The 21,912-nt window shown below is 37.6% G+C and overlaps 1 protein-coding gene across 2 annotated transcripts in view; it reads right to left on the bottom strand.

Moving 5' to 3' along the window:
- The window catches only part of CNTN1 (contactin 1), a 364,883-nt gene that overhangs the window by 58,960 nt on the left and 284,011 nt on the right, over positions 1-21,912 (bottom strand). For both annotated transcript variants that reach the window (XM_046011118.1, XM_046011117.1), the window contains 2 exons: positions 10,366-10,515; positions 155-225 (listed from right to left, as the gene is read on the bottom strand). In XM_046011118.1, coding sequence (XP_045867074.1) covers positions 155-225; positions 10,366-10,515 — 221 coding nt within the window. The remainder of the gene's footprint in view (positions 1-154; positions 226-10,365; positions 10,516-21,912) is intronic.

The following is a 21,912-nucleotide window of genomic DNA, read 5'->3' as shown; positions in this document are numbered from 1 at the left end:
ATTTTTCTTATTATATTTAAACAAAACAAAATAAAACAAAAACCGTTCATCCTGGGCCATGTCTTTTGTTTTGATGTATTTCAGGAAACAAAATCAGTTTGAGATTAAGGGTAGGTAAAGCAGCCTCTGATATATACAACTTATTAATACTTACTACCCATGTTATGGTCAGCTCCCTGTTGCTTCCACCCCCACCTCCGACATCTGAAGGAGCCACATTAGGTGCTGAAACAAACACACAAACAAAACAATGAAAAATGAGGTTATGCAATTTTTTTCTGACACTAGAGTTCTTATTCACTACAAAAACCTATGAATTTTTTCTTTCACTAGGATAGACAAGTCGTACACATGATCCACTCAATTATAATAACAATGCCTCATAGTAACTGTAATACGTATCTAATCTATTTTACTGCCAAGACAAACATTGATTTAGTGCCATAGGAAAGTAGGGGTTTTCTTCAGCAAGGGGTAACCAAAGCAAATTTGTCCTCGCCCCACACAGTTTTTTTTTTCTCTGTCCTTTCATTTAATATGAATTTGAAAGATTACATCCACTTTGTTGGGAAAATATTTCACAACTCTTACTTTTAAACCCTATGACCTTCTAATAATTTATTGTTGTGGTATTAGTTTTATGCTTTAATCTACAAAGAGCTGTTAAAGAGTGCCTATCCACTAATATTGGATAATGTTAACCCCAAAATATCTGGAAGTATTAGAAATCTACAACTGTTTCTGGTACTCTCACTACCCAGTTTCTAAATCTCTTCTAGAATTTTGCCCCATCAGGGACTCCAACTCTCCCACACTCCTACCTTTTTACATCATCCTTCAGTTTTCAGTTACTCTATTGGATTCGACTCTAGTCTCTCCATCTTTAAAAATTATCTGTAAAATGACTCTTAATCTCACAAAACAAACTGGGGGTTGCTGGGGGGAGGTGGGATTGGGAGAGGGGGAGCGGGCTATGGACATTGGGGAGGGGAGGCGAACCATAAGAGACTATGGACTCTGAAAAACAACCTGAGGGTTTTGAAGGGTCAGGGGTGGGAGGTTGGGGCAACCTGAGGGTTTTGAAGGGTCAGGGGTGGGAGGTTGGGGGAACAGGTGGTGGGTAATGGGGAGGGCACGTTTTGCATGGAGCACTGGGTGTTGTGCAAAAAGAATGAATACTGTTATGCTGAAAAAATAAATAAAATGGAAAAAAAAAAAGAAACAAAATGAACAGTAAAAAAAAAAAATTATCTGTAATATTGCCTTCCACTTACCCTCCATGCCATCAAACACTTGTCACTGAACAGCAAAGAAGAACTGATATATGGCTTTTTTTTGTACTTCACTCTATAACTCTTTTTAACAACCCATAACCTGTTTTCTACTTCTTTATATTACTGAAATCACTCTCTCAAAAATCACAAAATTTCTTCTAACTGACAAGTCCAATGGCCTCTTCTTTGTTTTTCTCCCAGTTATTCTCTCTCCCTGAAAGTCCTTTAGGATAGTCGCTCTATCTTACCAGATTTGCATCCTGTATCTTTTACAATTTATTTATTTTTATGTTATTTATTTATTTGACAGAGAGGGATCACAAGCAGGTAGAGAGGCGGGGGGGGTGGTGGCGGGGGAAGCAGACTCCCCACTCAGCAGAGAGCCCAATGCAGGGCTCAATTCCAAGACCCTGAGATCATGAAGGCAGAGACTCAACCCACTGAGCCACCCAGGTGCTCCTGCATCCTGAATCTTATTGTATGCTGTGTCTTCTTGGATTTGCATGTAACTGGAGTTGAACAGGTACACAAAGCCTAGTTTGTCATGCACTGGAGGCACTTAGAGATCAGCTGCTCAGCTACATGGATGGTCTGTTTTTACATAGAACCTCTGTGGCTCAGTCTGAGATACCATTCCCAGATCTGTCAACATGTTAAAGAACATATGAAAGATGAGTTATTCCTTGAGTCCCCAAATCTTTCCTGGTGGGAAATAGTCACACCTGTCTCAGAGGGTTCAAAGCAATGCACATATTTACTAAGCTGCAGATCCCAACAAATAATTGTGATTCAAAGATAAATACTTCACAACTTCCCCTATGTTAACCATGTAAATTCTTTGTTGAATAATGCACATTAATTGCACAGAAACAAAAACATGTATGGTTTTCTTTACGTCTATAGACCACATGATGATTTCCATTTATGATTAGGAATTAATATATTTGAGAGATTTTATTTTACTATTCAACTGTCACCACATAAGTGTTAGAAATAAAAGCTGAGTGCACAGAAATGTTAAAAGATAATTGTAGCACTTTAGATGAAATACATATTGAAGGTGGGATATTAAAATAACTCTTGGAAACCCTTTAAGCCCCATAATTCATATTCTGAAGTTAAAACTCTACATGCTACAAGAAACAAGAAACAAAGAACATGCTGTTTTAAAATCAATGAATAAATCAAATTTTGTATGTTTAACTCTAAGTACAAGTATTGTGGTCACAGGCAAATAATTTCAAAAATAACCTTACAATAATTTATTATACTGTAATTTGTTGAATCAAATATTGCTTTCATCAGGTCAAATACTATTTGCCAAAACATTTCACTGTGATCCTTTTTATTATAATCAATATTAGCCTCTTTGTTTAGAATAGAGCTAAAAATGGAATATGTTTACATTAGATTGTATTTTTTTTCCATTTCATAAGGTTTATTTTAAGCTCTTTTAACATGCTTCAATAAGTAAGTCGAGATTGCCTTGCTTTTCAAAGATTACTCACTGAGCTCATAGTACTAAAATAAAAGACAGTAATAAAGGTACTGTACCTTCTAATAGAATGTTTTGTATCTTGGGTTGATTATTGACTTAATGTCCTTCATTAGCTTTGAATGTTCAGTTGTAACTTTAGCAGCTATGGGACATTTTTTCACAGGTAGCATTGAAATATAACATACCTATCTGACAAGAACATGAACACCTAGGTGCCCTTCTTTTGCCTTCAGCCTTGTGTGAACAGGGATACTTGTGCAAATCATGATTCCTTTCAGGGAAGTAAATCACTCTAAGCACAAGGCAGCTTATTCAACTTTTGGATCCAAAGTAATTTAACAGTGAACAAACTAAACTTTCTTTTAACTATAAATCATTTCAAAGATTTTAATAAACTATTTAGGAAAAAATAGAAAATTATTGAATTAATCATGAATAAACAATATATTCTTTTACTGTGAAAGGTTAAGAATAGTGAGTTTTTACATTTGTCCTTCTGCCATGAGTTCAGTCTAAGTGATTCCTTGAAGAGGTTTAGAAGAGTGCTTCTGTGTTTCAATCACAGGACTAAAAATTATTTTAAAAGAATATTAAGCTGATGTCATAATTATCTTTCAGTTTATTAAAAACAAACTAATGCTGCCAATTTTACTTTTAGATTTTGGAAGCTTAGGTAATTAGCATGTAAGTACCTATTTGAGTTTTGGTATTTTATTTAACAGTATAAAAATTAGTTTACAACAAATCCTAAACCGTGAAAATCATGGAGTATATGAAGACAGGCCCCTGACTCAAAATAGACTGTTGACTACTTAGTTCTTCTTAATTATTGCTTAACTTGTAGAGCCATTTTTACAGAAATAATGTTACCATGAGTATAGCTTTCCACTTTAATTTGCATCGAAATTTCATCGTGATTTAAAACTAAGTTTTTTAGGAAGAGATTCAAATGGTTATAAATGTAATGCTCTAGAATCTAGAACACCAAAGGAATTAAAGTACAGATTAACATTTTAGATCTGCTTTTACTCTACTTCTAAATATATATTCTTTCCGATTAGCTGTTAACAAAATCAAATGAACTGTACAATATGTGGATATTCAAACGAGAGTAGTTACTTGTAACTCTACGATCAATCTCCTGTCCTGCTGGTGGAGCAGACTGCTAACATTCCTAAAGCATCTACCCTGTTAAACTGATGTCCTTTCCATAGTCGGTAAAAACAATACAGGGTCTGAGATAGTTCATAAAAATATGAATGTTTTGGGGTCTTATCAAGCTGAAATTGGAGGCTGGTTATTAATCTAGGCTTTGATCTTAAACAGGAATTTTACACGGGTGGTACAGAGTCAATTTGTTAACTGCTCACAGAATGATAATCTAAAAATAAGTCATTGGAGAAAATGCTGGATGGGCAGAAAAGAATGCTACAAACTGAAGTCATCACAATGCACAGTAAGATTATTATGAAGAACTCAAACCAATTATGCACTATTTGTTTAAGGTAAGCAAAAGAATTAAAACTTCCTAGTTTCTCTCTGTGTATTAAGAACAGAAGCATCTAATGCACATGTGAACCTTGTTTTCAAACAAAACAAATTACAGTCGATAATGGGTGCTTCTGAATCGTAGTGTGCAGATATCACCGGGGCTTTGATTGCTGCTTTTTTCTCTTGTCTTCCTCTATCAACTTGCAACTGCCAGAACTAGTGTTACGGTTCCTCTTCCTCCTTTTTTCTTCTACAAATACTTTTGTAGCACTAATGACAACAACATAAACAGAATCTGATTCCAGGCCTGAAGATGCATTTTCTTTACTATAGTAACAAGTATATATGTACAACCAATTTTAATCCACTGTGTTAAGTATCCACAATTTGTGACAGTTTGCTGAATGAATGAAGGAGCTCCACTTAATAAAAGACTCATCTAGAACACAGAAATAATTTTTACATACTGCACCTAACTGGATACTTGGATCAGCACTGAGAAATATGTATACAGAGAAGTAGCATTTTCCTCTTTTTTTTTTTTTAAAGATTTTATTTATTTATTTGACAGAGAGAGATCACAGGCAGGCAGAGAGGCAGGGGGAAGCAGGCTCCCTGATTGGCAGAGAGCCTAATCAGGGCCTCCATCCCAGGGCCCTGAGATCATGACCTGAGCTGAAGGCAAAAGGTTAACCCACTGAGCCACCCAGGCGCCCTGCGTTATCCTCTTTTGACAGGAAAGGCAAATGAATCCCAAAGAAGTTACTGAGCTAGCCAGGTCACACTGCTTACAAGTACAGAAGCTTTAACACAGGCCTCCTCGTGGCTAAAAAATCTAAGCTTTTTGCTACTTTTAAAAAAAGATTTATTCTTTTATTACTGATGATAGCAACTAAATTTAACAGTAGTTTGCTAGCTACAAAATATGTTCTTAGCACCATTCCTCACTTTATCAAATATAGCTAAAAATTAAAAATAAAACTAAATGAAAGAACAGCGTAGCTTCATTAGTCATGAAATTAAAGCTCTATACAAAGGATGAAAGTGCTGATTCTTGTATATATTTTTTTCTCTTTTCCTTCTTAGGTTGCTCTGGCATCAGTGAATGCCAAAGCTGTCAAAACAAACCCAAATGCACCATTTTAGGATATCAACTCACCCACTGCACCTGCAGATCCATTAGCTATGGGGGTATGTCTTACAATGACACATTACTTTGAAGGATGCTTTTGTTATCTCTTTCTTACAGTCAAAATTAAATGGGCTACAATGAATTACAAACACATCTTCTAATTCTTCATTTGGGACCATCCATTTTATAATGCACTTTTCTGAATCCAAAGACTATGGGCAACTGTGCAGTGTAAACTTAACATTAAGTAATTGGACAGATAAGGGCATGTGCTGCATTAGATAATGTTGTGTCTTTCAATCAGCATAATGAGGTGCAGGGGCAACCTTTCCATCAAATGGGAACCAGCCTTTATTCCACATAACATATGCTGGCATCTCTTACAGAGTTGTTAATAATGGTACATGACAAGACAAACATCCCCCTGTTTTAAAAAGTATTTTTACTCTTTTGTAAGAATGAACAATGTAAATGTCCAATTTTATGCATATTAAATTTTTAAAAAGCAGGATGAAAAGAAAAACAGCATTTGAGGAGATATGCTGTTGAATTTTATTATATTAAATATATAAAATTCTTCCATTAAGATGATGAGAAATTACATGAAATTATGATTCTCTAGGCTTATAAAAATGGAAATATATTGCCAAATGATTAATGGCAGAGTAGACAATATTTCCTTACAAGCATATTAAAGTTTAAAATGAGAATTACTAGCATGATAAATGAATTTTATTCAGGAAATATTATGCACAAGATAGAACTAACTGCTTTCCTTACATGTTTTAAATTATAAAAAATAATCATAGAATACATGATTTCCATTTAGAAATGAGAAAACCAAGGCTCAGAGAGGTTAAAAAATCTGTTTCTAATCAAAGGCACCAAAATTTTACTGAAAGAGTTCTCAACTTTAATACTGTACACTGTCCTTTTAAGAAGTAGTTTAGGAGTAGAGCTTTCAGAATTAGAAAGTCCGGGATGTGAGCCCCAGTTCTGCTTCACATTAGATAGGTTGTAACGTTAACTTCCTTGTCTGTAAAATCAGGAATAATAATACCAGTTTCATTAAGTTACTGGGGAAATTAAGTGGAGCAATGAAAATAGAAAGCTTAGCACCCTGTTTGAAAATGCATAGCAAGTGCTAAAAGGCGGATAACCATAAAAGTTGACTAATACAAGACCCTACAGTTTTTCTTATGAAAGATTAACGGATGTGTTCGAGGTTGTAGGAGTTATTTTTTCACAATAGAAAGGACTGAATCCTCTCATTGTATCACTTGAAGGATGTACCTGGCATTGGGACCAAGACTGTTATCACTTATGTAGGTCTGTTTATTCGTTTTGGCTCTGAAGGCTTTCAAAGGAAGTTATTCTCTAAGCACACTAGAGAATTAATTCATTTACAAAATGCCATTTGAGCAAATACAACGTAAAAGGCAATGCTTACAAAAGGTGATGCCAAAAATTTGTTAGTTGAAATGAACAATCCTGCCAAAAATTTTTTTAATTTAAATTTTATTATTTTTTAATTTTTTTTATTTGTTTATTTACAGCATAACAGTGTTCATTGTTTTGGCATCACACCCAGTGCTCCATGCAGTACGTGCCCTCCCTATTACCCACCACCTGGTAAAATTTTAAGTTTGATACCTAAAGCAAGTTTTTCCCAGCATTTCTAAGGGTAAGAAGACCCTGAGGTTGAAAAGTCTTCAGAGTTACAGGCAAACTTTTGGTGATAATTATATCAAAAGGATCCTGATCTTCTAAATATGATATTAATATAAATTATATTCATAGACTGAGATTCAAAAATCAGACTGAAATCTTTCTCTTAGACAGTTTTTTGTTATTCCTAAAAGCATATTTAATCATTTCTACTTTGAGATTTAAAAAAGAAAAAAAAAGATCTTGAAATGATTCTTTTCAGATGATCAAATTATATATCCAAAATCAGTCACTTTCTGAGGTTAAAAAATTAAGATATTGTTTGTATTAGAATTCCTGAGGAGGAGGGGAGAAGGTCTACATCTACCACCAATGTCAGAGCGAGCATTCTCCCTCCCCTATGAAGAGTTTTGTACTTCAAAAAATGTGTTCAGATGAAGTCTTAGTTCTATATCGTGTTAGTTGAGAGATCACGGAAAGCTAATCAAACTCAATGAGATTTTAAAAAGGCCTATAGGGGGGCGCCTGGGTGGCTCAGTGGGTTAAAGCCTCTGCCTTTCGCTCAGGTCATGATTCCTGGGTCCTGGGATCGAGCCCCGCGTCGGGCTCTCTGCTTGGCCGGAAGCCTGCTTCCTCCTCTCTCTCTCTCTCTGCCTGCCTCTCTCCCTACTTATGATCTCTATCTGTGAAATAAATAAAATCTTTAAAAAAAAAAAAAGGCCTATAGGGCACCTGGGTGACTCAGTCTGTTAAGTGTCTGCCTTCTGTTCAGGTCGTGATCCCAGGGTCCTGGGATCGAGTTCCACATGGAGCTCCCTGCTCTGTGGGAAGCCTGCTTCTCCCTCTGCCTCTCATTCTTTGTCTCTCATGAATAAATGAATAAAATATTTAAAAAATATATATAAAAAGGGCCTGTAAGAATGTTATGATTTTTTTTTTAATTTTTTTATTTGACAGAGAGAGATCACAAGTAGGCAGAGAGGCAGGCAGAGAGAGAGGAGGAAGCAGGCTCCCTGCCTAGCAGAGAGCTGGACGCGGGGCTCGATCCCAGGATCCCGGGATCATGATCCAAGCCAAAGGCAGAGGCTTTAACCCACTGAGCAACCCAGGCACCCCATGTTATGATTTTTTAACTGAAATAAGTTTACTTAGGCATAGACTTAATCATTTAATTTTATTTTTACAATTTTATTTTGAAAATGAATACTTGTTAAATCAAATCAAGTGCAAGATCTCTCAGCATGAAATTTTGCAGTTTCCCCACCAGTCAGATCATGCCCGTGTTACTTTCTATTTTTGTCTTTCAAGAAAGGGCAACTGTGTTCAGTTCATCATACAGAAGTTTCTATTAAAAACATAAGTGGCTCTAGGGACTAATAATAAAAACTAAACACAAGAATCCTGGCTATCTGGTATGTGTGTTCTATAAAGCTTCAATTTATATTACCTCTTATCCTAATGATATTCCTGTGAGGTAGAGAAAAAGGCACAGTTGTGTTCATTTGGTGGATGGATATACCAAAGCAAAACAAAACAAAAATTCGTATTTAGTCATATCTAGTTTCATAGTTAAGGATGAAATCTAAACTTTTACTAGAACATATATATAAAGTTCTATATATATATATATGTTCTAGTAAAAGTTTAGATTTATATATCTATATAGATATAGATATATAGATATGTATCTATATATAACTTTATGTAACTATATATAGTTATATAAAGTTTTTTTTTTTTTAAGATTTTATTTATTTAGTTGACAGGCAGAGATCACAAGTAGGCAGAGAGGCAGGCAGACAGAGAGAGAAGGTGGAAGCAGGCTCCCTGCTAAGCAGAGAGCCCGATGCGGGGCTCGATCCCAGGACCCTGGGACCATGACCTGAGCTGAAGGCAGAGGCTTTAACCCACTGAGCCACCCAGGCGCCCCTATAGTTATATAAAGTTTTATATAAATAGGCATTTTAGAGTCCTGTTTGAGACACCACCTGTATGAGAGAAAGCTCAATATATGACAAGTATCAAACAGATGTGGAATTGAACTAAGTCTCATGAGTAGTTACATTCATTCAACCCTATTTACTGTCTCTGAGTCTACTGCCCATTAATGAGCACTGACTCATATTACCTACATTAAAATATTATTATAAGAATTAACTGAAATATGTGTGAAAATACTCAGTGCGGATCAGTACTTCAGCATTTATTTTCTTCCTTTATTACAGAATCATCATTTGTACCTGGCAAATCATGTAGCAAACCACACGGAACTTTAAGAGAGCTTATTAATGGCGGCCCTGTAAATAACTTGGTTTCTAAAATGAAGACATTAGAGTTCATCATTCTATTCAGATGTTAGGGCAAGAAATTGAAGATGCCAGAAATGTCGATTAGGGATAATAAGATATCATAGTAGAATTTTAACAGCAGTCTGTCATTCTTTTAAAATCTTTTCTCCCAAATAAAGCACTGAACTTTGGCAAGGCATAATAAAAACAAACTCAGAGAGCCTACAAAACATTTTCTTTTTCATAGACAAGGAATAATAATATAAAAAGAGCTATTATTAGACTCAGAACAATATTTTTGCCTGTTAATGCAGGGGAAAATGAAAATAGAGCTGAGTACTTCACCTACTAAAGACTATTTAAACGGACTTGGTATTTAGCGAAAAAAAATGTGAATCTAAATTGGAAGACCACCCACGGCTGAGCTGTGATCAAAGAGCGTGTTTAGAGTCGTACCTCATATTAAAAGAACATATTACAGCTATTTCTTAGAGATGCTATGATTCCCCCAGTGGCAGAGGTCTGAGAAGTTCTCATCCTATTCTCTCAACTCCCTACTCACCATACCTTCCCTGGCCATATTCCATGGCCACTCAGTTATAAATGTCTTTGAGTGACGTGCAAAGTTGTGAACCTTCTAGATCACAGGACCTGCTTCATTAAGAGTCTGCCTGGTGAACATTCAGATTTTACATGAGAGTTTATATTCTAAATACCAACTTCATTTTAGGGGTCCCTAGTGGAATACATAGTGAGTTCTATTTACCACTCTCCTTACATTAATTATGTAAAAATATTCTCAAACTTCATATTTCCTTTTTTAAATTTTTGACTGTCTTGATACAGAGTATGCACACCTGTGTGAAATATATATATATATATATATATATATAAACAGTTTTAGATGAATCACTTACCTCAGAGCATTATTTATTTCAAAATACATTCAACTATATATTAAACTGTCACTGTATATATAAACCTCTTAAATTTTAAAAAGTTTCTTCAACATACCGGCACCATCCGTTTTAATTTTGTTTGACGGTATACTGGGTTCTCCTATACCCAATGTATTGGTTGCTACCACACGAAATTCATACTCCATCCACGGGATTAAATCCACTGCTCTTGCTGCCTCCATATTTCCTTCAATAATTGGGGGATCTAAACAAAATAAACATTACACAGAGAATATTAGTTGGACAACATCAGGTTTATAATCCCCCATTTTTATTTTACTATTCTGAGAAAATGGCCCCTATTCCACTGAATTGAAACAAAAATACAAACTAGAAATGACGAAATGTTAAATTCAAGGGAGTAAGCAGAGAGGTCATAAGTAAATAATAAACTAGAAAAAGCGATATGCATATGAATCATCTATTTTATAAGCCTAGGGTCAGAAGAATGAAATTCTGCACTTCTTTCAAGCTCCCATGTCATGCTTTTGCTGATAACCCCTGGGCTCCACCTTGAATAGCAAGAAGCTGTATTCTAAAAGTAGAATCTAGAAAGATTTCCTGAGGCAAGAGTACAATTGGGGCAGCTGAAAATTTTGTGGACTGTCAGTGATGTTGCATATGGGTAGTGAATGATTTACTACTAATGTACCTATATGCTTATACCCTTTTTTTAGTTGGTTTTGTAAATTTTTCCCAAATTGTTTGGGGGCAATGATAATACATGTTATGATAGTTTATTAAGATTTATTAAATACTTTTCAGAATTCATGCTGCTAAGTAATAAAAAGATTATAAATTATGGGTAGGATATGATCCAAGATTGCATATTGCATTGAGAGATGATAAAACATAAAAGGAAGGCAGAACCATCCAGTATTTTAACCTCTCTTAAAATATTTCCACACGTGTTTTTAATAACTAACCTACACATACATATGCGTGTAAATACTTGCACATCGCTTATTGGAAAATTTGTTCCTTCAGGCTTGCCTGTGACTCATCACCTTATTATTTTGGAAATTTTTATCTGTCAATGCAGACCATGAATATATAGCTTTTCAAGATGCTGTACCCATTTCCACAATAATTGCTAAGCGTCTCAGTGTCTAGTCCTGTCTTTGGACAAATTCCTGTGTGGCTCAGACCATGCCATACCTCACCCTACCATAATTTTAACTCTCCTGGACACTAATCTTGCCATCTATTCTCTTACTTTGTTATGAACTTTTTCTCTACATTTGACAAATACTTTTGAGTTTCTGATTAAAAATTAGGCTTCGCCTTCTCATGTTGTGATTCTGCCTCTTTCTTTCTTATTTCTTCCACCCCACCAAATCAGAATTTGCCTTACTTCAAATACCAAGCCATAAGTAGTTGTAGGAGCAAAAGTAAAGTTTCAGTTTGCAAAGGGCTCTTTGTAAAGAAAAGGGAAAAACGTAGCTGGATGTTGTGACACCGGGTAGGGTGGCCCCTCTTCCCTTCTAGGTACCTTCAGATAATTCTGAGCCTCTTATGAGAAGAGAAGCTTGTATAGTAGTGGGTTGAACTGTGCCTATCAAAAAGTTTTATATATGCCTACACCACTAGAACCTGCAAATGTAACTTATTGGAAAAACAGTCTTTGTCTAACCTTTCAAGTTTAAGACTGGAATTGTGTTAAGGATCTTGGGTTAAGATCATGCCGGATTGGGGTGCCTGGGTGGCTCAGTGGGTTGAAGCCTCTGCCTTCTGCTCGGGTCATGATCTCAGGGTCCTGGGATCGAGGCCCACATCGGGCTCTCTGCTCCGCGGGGAGCCTGCTTCCTCCTCTCTCTCTGCCTGCCTCTCTGCCTGGTTGTGATTTCCCTCTGTCAAATAAATAAAATATTTAAAAAAAAAAAAAGATCATGCTGGATTATCTAGGTGGGCCCCAAATCTAGTGACAAGTGTCCTTATAAGAGAAACACAGAGAAGAAATATACATAGTACAGGAGGCTGCAATGTGACCACAGAAGCAGAAGTTGAGGTGTCATGGTTACAAGCCAAGGAACATCTGGAGCCACCGTAAGCTGGGAGAGGTAAGGAATGAAATGTTCTCTAGAGCTTTTGGAGAGGGGAGAGACTTGCCAACATCTTGATTCTGGATTCTGGCCTCCAGAACTATGAAGGACTGAATTTCTGTTGTCTTAAGAAACCAATTTGTTACAGCAGCCTTAGGAAACTAATATAGTGTTTTAAAATCAGAAGCTGACAGAATTATTTATGAGTTTGTGATATGAGGTTGGGGGCCTAAGTAAAAACATATGGTAGAAGGCTCAAGGAGGCAGTCCAATCTCTCCACTCTTTCCTATGCTGCAAAATCCCAGCCCCGTTTAAATGCCTGAAGAATGGAGAGGGAGTCAAGATGGCAGCGAAGTAGCAGGCTGAGACTACATCAGGTAGCAGGAGATCAGCTCGATAGCTTATCTAAACACTGCAAACACCTACAAATCCAACGGGAGATCGAAGAGAAGAACAGCAATTCTAGAAATAGAAAATCAACAACTTTCTGAAAGGTAGGACTGGCGGAGAAGTGCATCTAAAACGAGGGGAAGATAGACCGCGGGGGGAGGGGCTGGCTCCCGGCAAGCGGTGGAGCAACGGAGCACAAAATCATGACTTTTAAAAGTCTGTTCCACTGAGGGACATTGCTCCAGAGGCTAAACCGGGGTGAAGCCCACGCGGGGTCAGCGTGGCCCCAGGTCCCGCAGGGTCACAGAAGGATTGGGAGTGTCAGAGTGTCGCAGAGCTTGCAGGTGTTAGAACGGAGAAGCCGGCTACAGAGACAGAGCCAAGGACTGAACTCTCGGCTCGGCGTTACCTTGAGCTGGTCGTGGGCTGGATGAGCTTGGAGTGTGGCTGGAGGCTGGGGATACGGGAGTGATTGGGTGCTGTCCTCTGGGGCGCACTAAGGAGTGGGGCCTCGGGGTCTTGGCTCCTCCGGGCCAGAGACTAGGAGGCCGCCATTTTCATTCCTGTCCTCTGGAACTCTACAGAAAGCGTTCAGGGAACAGAAGCTCCCAAAAGCGAACCCGAGCGGATTACTTAGTCCGGCCCCCAGTAAGGGCAGTGTATTTCCGCCTTGGGCAAAGACACTTGAGAGTCACTACAACAGGCCCCTCCCCCAGAAGATCAACAAAATATCCAGCCAGGACAAAGTTCATCTATCAAGGAAAGCAGGTTCAATACCTAGGACAGCAGCGGAATTCCAGAGGAGGAGATAGCAAAGCACAGAACTCATGGCTTTCTCCCCATGATTCTTTAGTCTTGCGGTTTATTCAATTTTTTTTTCAATTTTTTTTCTTCTTCGGCTAAATTTTTTAAAACTTTTACCCTTTTCTTTGTTAACGTTTTTTGACTAGTTTATCTAATATATATTTTTTCTTTCTTTTTTATATTTTTTCTTTATTTGTTTTATTTTTTCAATTTTTTTCTTTTCTTTTTTTTTTTCTGAACCTCTTTTTATCCCCTTTCTCCACCCCCCCCATAATTTGGGGTCTCTTCTGATTTGGTGACAGGGCATTTTTCTGGGCTCTTTGCCACCCTTTTATTATTTTATTTGATCCTTCATATCCTCTTCTCTGGACAAAATGACAAGGCGGAAAAAATCACCACAAACAAAAGAACAAGAGGCAGTACCGAAGGCTAGGGACCTAATCAACACAGTCATTGGTAATATGTCAGATCAAGAGTTCAGAATGACGATTCTGAACGTTCTAGCCGGGCTTGAAAAAGGAATGGAAGATATTAGAGAAACCCTCTCTGGAGATATAAAAGCCCTTTCTGGAGAAATAAATGAACTAAAATCTAACCAAGTTGAAATAAAAAAAGCTATTAATGAGGTGCAATCAAAAATAGAGGCTCTCACTGCTAGGATCAATAAGGCAGAAGAAAGAATTAGTGATATAGAAGACCAAATGACAGAGAATAAAGAAGCCGAGCAAAAGAGGGACAAACAACTACTGGACTACGAGGGGAGAATTCGAGAGATAAGTGACACCATAAGACGAAACAACGTTAGAATAATTGGGATTCCAGAAGAAGAAGAAAGAGAGAGGGGAGCAGAAGGTCTATTGGAGAGAATTATTGGAGAGAATTTTCCTAATATGGCAAAGGGAACAAGCATCAAAATCCAGGAGGTGCAGAGAACCCCCCTCAAAGTCAACAAGAATAGGTCCACACCCCATCACCTAACAGTAAAATTTACAAGTCTTAGTGACAAAGAGAAAATCCTGAAAGCAGCCCGGGAAAAGAAGTCTGTAACATACAATGGTAAAAATATTAGATTGGCAGCAGAATTATCCACAGAGACCCGGCAGGCCAGAAAGAGCTGGCATGATATATTCAGAGCACTAAATGAGAAAAACATGCTGCCAAGAATACTCTATCCAGCTAGGCTATCATTGAAAATAGAAGGAGAGATAAAAAGCTTCCAGGACAAACAAAAACGGAAAGAATTTGCAAACACCAAACCAGCTCTACAGGAAATATTGAAAGGGATCCTCTAAGCAAAGAGAGAGCCTAAAAGTAGTAGATCAGAAAGGTACAGAAACAATATACAGTAACAGTCACCTTACAGGCTAATAATGGCACTAAATTCATATCTCTCAATAGTTACCCTGAATGTTAATGGGCTAAATGCCCCAATCAAAAGACACAGGGTATCAGAATGGATAAAAAAAAAACAAACATCAATATGTTGCCTACAAGAAACTCATTTTAGACGCGAAGACACCTCCAGATTTAAAGTGAGGGGGTGGAAAATAATTTACTATGCTAATGGGCATCAGAAGAAAGCTGGGGTGGCAATCCTTATATCAGATCAATTAGATTTTAAGCCAAAGACTATAATAAGAGATGAGGAAGGACACTATATCATACTCAAAGGGTCTGTCCAATAAGAAGATCTAACAATTTTAAATATCTATGCCCCTAACGTGGGAGCAGCCAACTATATCAACCAATTAATAACAAAATCAAAGAAACACATCAATAATAGTAGGGGACTTTAATACTCCCCTCACTGAAATGGACAGATCATCCAAGCAAAAGATCAACAAGGACATAAAGGCCTTAAATGACACACTGGACCAGATGGACATCACAGATATATTCAAAACATTTCATCCCAAAGAAACAGAATACACATTCTTCTCTAGTACACATGGAACATTCTCCAGAATAGATCACATCCTGGGTCACAAATCAGGTCTCAACCGGTATCAAAAGGGAATATATTCCCTGCATATTTTCAGACCACAATGCTCTGAAGCTAGAACTCAATCACAAGAGGAAAGCTGGAAAGAACCCAAATACATGGAGACTAAACAGCATCCTTCTAAAGAATGAATGAGTCAACAAGGAAATTAAAGAAGAATTGAAAAAATTCATGGAAACAAATGTTAATAAAAACACAATGGTTCAAAATCTGTTGGACATAGCAAAGGCAGTCCTGAGAGGAAAATATATAGTGGTACAAGCCTTTCTCAAGAAACAAGAAAGGTCTCAAGTACACAACCTAACCCTACACCTAAAAGAGCTGGAGAAAGAACAAGAAAGAAACCCTAAACCCAGCTGTAGAAGAGAAATCATAAAGATCAGAGCAGAAATCAATGAAATGGAAACAAAAAAAACAATAGAAAAAAAATCAGTGGAACTAGGAGCTGGTTCTTTGAAAGAATCAATAAGATTGATAAACCCCTGGCCAGACTTATCAAAAAGAAAAGAGAAAGGACCCAAATAAATAAAATTATGAATGAAAGAGGAGAGATCACACTAACACCAAAGAAATACAGACAATAATAAGAACATACTATGAGCAACTCTACGCCAACAAATTTGACAATCTGGAAAAATGGATGCATTTCTAGAGACATATAAACTACCACAACTGAACCAGGAAGAAATAGAAAACCTGAACAGGCCCATAACCAGTAAGGAGATTGAAACAGTCATCAAAAATCTCCAAACAAACAAAAGCCCAGGGCCAGAAGGCTTCCCAGGGGAATTCTACCAAACATTTAAAGAAGAACGAATTCCTATTCTCCTGAAACTGTTCCAAAAAATAGAAATGGAAGGAAAACTTCCAAACTCATTTTATGAGGCCAACATCACCTTGATCCCAAAACCAGACAAGGATCCCACCAAAAAAGAGAACAAAGATCAATATCCTTGATGAACACAGATGCAAAAATTCTCACCAAAATACTAGCCAATAGGATTCAACAGTACATTAGAAGGATTATTCACCACGATCAAGTGGGATTTATTCCAGGGCTGCAGGGTTGGTTCAACATCCGCAAATCAATCAATGTGATAGAACACATTAATAAAAGAAAGAACAAGAACCATATGATACTCTCAATAGATGCTGAAAAAGCATTTGACAAAGTACAGCATCCCTTCCTGATCAAAACTCTTCAAAGTGTAGCGATAGAGGGCACATACCTCAATATTATCAAAGCCATCTATGAAAAACCCACCGCAAATATCATTCTCAATGGAGAAAAACTGAAAGCTTTTCCGCTAAGGTCAGGAACATGGCAGGGAAGTCCATTATCACCACTGCTATTCAACATAGTACTAGAAGTCCTAGCCTCAGCAATCAGACAACAAAAAGAAATTAAAGGCATCCAAATTGGTAAAGAAGTCAAACTATCACTCTTCGCAGATGATATGATGCTATATGTGGAAAACCCAAAAGACTCCACTCCAAAACTGCTAGAACACTTGTACAGGAATTCAGTAAAGTGTCAGGATATAAAATCAATGCACAGAAATCAGTTGCATTTCTGTACACCAACAACAAGACAGAAGAAAGAGAAATTAAGGAGTCAATCCCATTTACAAAAACTATAAGATACCTAGGAATAAACCTAACCAAAGAAGCTAAGAGTCTATATGCAGAAAACTATAAAGTACTCATGAAAGAAATTGAGGAAGACACAAAGAAATGGAAAAATGTTCCATGCTCCTGGATTGGAAGAATAAATATTGTGAAAATATCTATGCTACCTAAAGCAATCTACACATTTAATGCAACCCCTATCAAAATACCATCCATTTTTTTCAAAGAAATGGAACAAATGATCCTAAAATTTATATGGAACCAGAAAAGACCTCGAATAGCCAAAGGAATATTGAAGAACAAAGCCAAAGTTGGTGGCATCACAATTCCGGACTTCAAGCTCTATTACAAAGCTGTCATCATCAAGACAGCATGATACTGGCACAAAAACAGACACATAGATCAATGGAACAGAATAGAGAGCCCAGAAATAGACCCTTAACTCTATGGTCAACTAATCTTCGACAACGCAGGAAAGAATGTCCAATGGAAAAAAGACAGCCTTTTCAGTAAATGGTGCTGGGAAATTGGACAGCCACATGCAGAAAAATGAAATTGGACCACTTCCTTACACCACACATGAAAATAGACTTAAAATGGATGAAGGACCTCAATGTGAGAAAGGAATCCATCAAAATCTTTGAGGAGAACGCAGGCAGCAATTTCTTCGACCTCAGCTGCAGCAACATCTTCCTAGGAACATCGGCAAAGGCAAGGGAAGCAAGGGCAAAAATGAACTACTGGGATTTCATCAAGATCAAAAGCTTTTGCACAGCAAAGGAAACAGTTAACAAAACCAAAAGACAACTGACAGAATGGGAGAAGATATTTGCAAACGACATATCAGACAAAGGGCTAGTGTCCAAAATCTATAAGGAACTTAGCAAACTCAACACCCAAAGAACACACAATCCAATCAAGAGATGGGCAGAGGATATGAACAGACATTTCTGCAAAGAAGATATCCAGATGGCCAACAGACACATGAAAAAGTGCTCCACATCACTCGGCATCAGGGAAATACAAATCAAAACCACAATGAGATATCACCTCACACCAGTCAGAATGGCTAAAATTAACAAGTCAGGAAATGAGAGATGCTGGCAAGGATGCGGAGAAAGGGGAACCCTCCTACACTGTTGGTGGGAATGCAAGCTGGTGCAACCACTCTGGAAAACAGCATGGAGGTTCCTCAAAATGTTGAAAATAGAACTACCCTATGACCCAGCATTTGCACTACTGGGTATTTACCCTAAAGATACAAACGTAGTGATCCGAAGGGGCACATGTACCCGAATGTTTATAGCAGCAATGTCTACAATAGCCAAACTATGGAAAGAACCTAGATGCCCATCAACAGATGAATGGATAAAGAAGAGGTGGTATATATACACAATGGAATACTATGCAGCCATCAAAAGAAATGAAATCTTGCCATTTGCAACAACGTGGATGGAACTAGAGGGTATCATGCTTAGTGAAATAAGTCAATTGGAGAAAGACAACTATCATATGATCTCCCTGATATGAGGACGTGGAGATGCAACATGGGTGGTTAAGGGGGTAGGAGAAGAATAAATGAAACAAGATGGGATTGGGAGGGAGACAAACCATAAATGACTCTTAATCTCACAAAACAAACTGGGGGTTGCTGGAGGGAGGTGGGGTTGGGAGATGAGGAGGGGGTTATGGACATTGGGGAGGGTATGTGGTATGGTGAGTGCTTTGAAGTGTGTAAACCTGGCGATTCACAGACCTGTACCCCTGGGGATAAAAATACATCATATGTTTATAAAAAAAAAAAAGAAAGAAAGAAAGAAACGATGAATACCCAACTTTTGTTGCAACATGGACGGGACTGGAAGTGATTATGCTGAGTGAAATAAGTCAAGCAGAGAGAGTCAAGTATCATATGGCTTCACTTATTTGTGGAGCATAACAAATGACATGGAGGACAATGGGAGATGGAGAGGAGAAGGAAGTTGAGGGAAATTGGAAGGGGAGGCGAACCATAAGAGACTATGGACTCTGAAAAACAACCTGAGGGTTTTGATGGGGCGGGGGTGGGGGGTTGGGGGAACTAGGTGGTGGGTATTAGGGAGGGCACGTATTGCATGGAGCACTGGGTGTTGTGCAAAAACAATGAATACTGTTATGCTGAAAAAAATAAATAAATAAATTTAAAAAAAGAGAACAAAAAATAAATGCCTGAGGAATGGAAAGGCTGGAAGCACTCCGAACGGTCTCTCTTGACAAGAGTGTGGTATTCTCATGATGGTCAGGCTACCTCAGGCTTTTCCAAGTAGCTTGGCAGTCAGCAGGTATGGGCAAGTGTAGGCTGTGTCAAAACAAGAGCCAAATGGATGTACAGTGGAAGCTGCAGCTGATAGACTGATGTGGAGCCCAAGTGAGGATCCAGTATGAAAATACCCCCAAATAAATGGAAGATCAGGGGTATGTTCAAAGACTAGAAAGTCGTAACTGACCACAGAAACTATTTGGAGAAATTGTGAAAGGTAAAGAAGGAAAAGTCAAAGGGGCTCCTTTAGTGGTGGGCTTTGGATTTCAGGTGACGTTGTCAGTCCCTTGATTTTAATGACTGTGATGAAGAAAGGAAGAATAAGCAAAAACCCTTGGAGTCACTACCATTAGGTAAATACCAGTGAGAAACTGTTGGCTCAGGGCTCTCAGAAGGGGAAGCAAGAGTGCATGTGGAGAGATAGACTTCTAGAATGTACATTCTGAATGGTTAGGGAAGAATTTGAAACTGGTAAGTTAAGGATAGAATTCTCTACCAGGATTGCTAAAGGCATGGAAAGTGCTCTTTTTAGAACAAAACTAATTATAATCATTCCTGTTAATATACATTAACATCAGAACTTGTGAGAAAATAAATTTCCAAAACAAATATGTTTAGGTATATATTTATAATACCCTCTAAAGAAAACCATCTATTTAAGAAGGAGGACAGACTTAGCAAAAAAAAAAAAAAAAAAAAAAAAAAAAAATTAACATTTTCATTTTAGAAAAATGTATCTAGAACCAAAAGTAGCTCTTCTATCTGGCTTGTTTCACCACATAAAGAGAATAGGACTTAAAAGCTTGCTTTCTCTTTAACTTTTTTCCCAGCTCCAATCTCGATATAGTCAGCCCACACGAAAAATATTTCTTCTGCCTCCCACTTATTTGTTCACCTGTGAACGTACACATGTTTCTTCTACTTCTTACACATGTTTTGGACTTCTCTGGGTCTAGTATACCTAACATAGTATTTTGAAAGTAGTACTACTTATTAAATATTTGTAACAAATGAAAATACAAAAGTTATGCTTATTTAGAGTAGGTAACATCTCAATGCAAGAAGCACAGTCTTGTGTATTTCAATCACTTTATAGTCTTCTTCATCTCTGAATCATGTAGGCTACTGGTGAAAGATAAGGGGGGGCCTTCCTTTACCTTGCCCCACCACAAAATACCCAATACTCTATGGCTCTCGTGCCTGTATTCAGCCCATAAATTATCTTGTCAGAAAATACACTTTGTCTCAACCCACTTAATCCCTTTCCCGCTCTGTGAGTGGATCCTTTCTTCTCCACTGCTACAGTTTTATATCAATTATAAATTTTTTATCTGCTTTATTTGGGCACTAAATATCCTTATAAATGGATTTTTACCCCATGCCATCTTCCCCCTGGTAGGAAGTACTGGATATATTTTATTTTTCTAAAACCACCCACACAGAGAATTTGGGAGCAGGGTTCAGCTTTGCTTTGGAAGCAGATTCATGCCCAAGCCAAATGGAGAACAGTCAGGAACAGAGGGACTTTGTGTCCTCTCTCTTCGGCCAAGTTCTCTGCAACCCATTTATTATTCCTAGAGTCAGAAAGAGAGGAGTGTACTTTGCACCACAGAGGGAAGTGCTAAGAATCAGGACTGGGGTCTCAAGTTCCTGCGTTTTAAGTGGGTCAGATTGGAGTCCAGACATTTTTTCTAAAGGTAATTTCAATATGGAAAATTAGATCTTAACTGTAGAAAGCCTGTCAGAGGCTACTCTCTGTCAAACAAACAAACAAAAAATATACTGGGGATCAACCTGATGGTTATTTAAATCTTGGCTTTACTGATGAGTGTAAATCTCAATGAAAGGGATATAGATTTGTATTTCTCTCTCCTTCAGCCTCTACTGAACTGAATCTAACCGTAAAGCTCAGATCACTTCAACTACAGATTATATTGACAAAATGACATGCATTTTCCTGGGCATAAGTAATATCCAATTTAGGCTCTACTATTCTTTTTTACACAACGTGTATAAAAACGTAGTGATCCGAAAGGGCACGTGTACCCAAATGTTTATAGCAGCAATGTCTACAATAGCCAAACTATGGAAAGAACCTAGATGTCCATCAACAGATGAATGGATAAAGAAGATGTGGTATATATACACAATGGAATACTATGCAGCCATCAAAAGAAATGAAATCTTGCCATTTGCGACAACGTGGATGGAACTAGAGGGTATCATGCTTAGTGAAATAAGTCAATCGGAGAAAGACAACTATCATATGATCTCCCTGATATGAGGACATGGAGATGCAACGTGGGGGGTTAGGGAGATAGGAGAAGAATAAATGAAACAAGATGGGATTGGGAGGGAGACAAACCCTAAGTGACTCTTAATCTCACAAAACAAACTGGGGTTGCTGGGGGGAGGTGGGGTTGGGAGAGGGGGAG

The sequence above is a fragment of the Meles meles genome, chromosome 7 (genome assembly GCF_922984935.1).
Source record: "Meles meles chromosome 7, mMelMel3.1 paternal haplotype, whole genome shotgun sequence".
Classification (NCBI taxonomy): domain Eukaryota; kingdom Metazoa; phylum Chordata; class Mammalia; order Carnivora; family Mustelidae; genus Meles; species Meles meles.
This window is presented reverse-complemented; position numbering and strand designations above follow the sequence as displayed.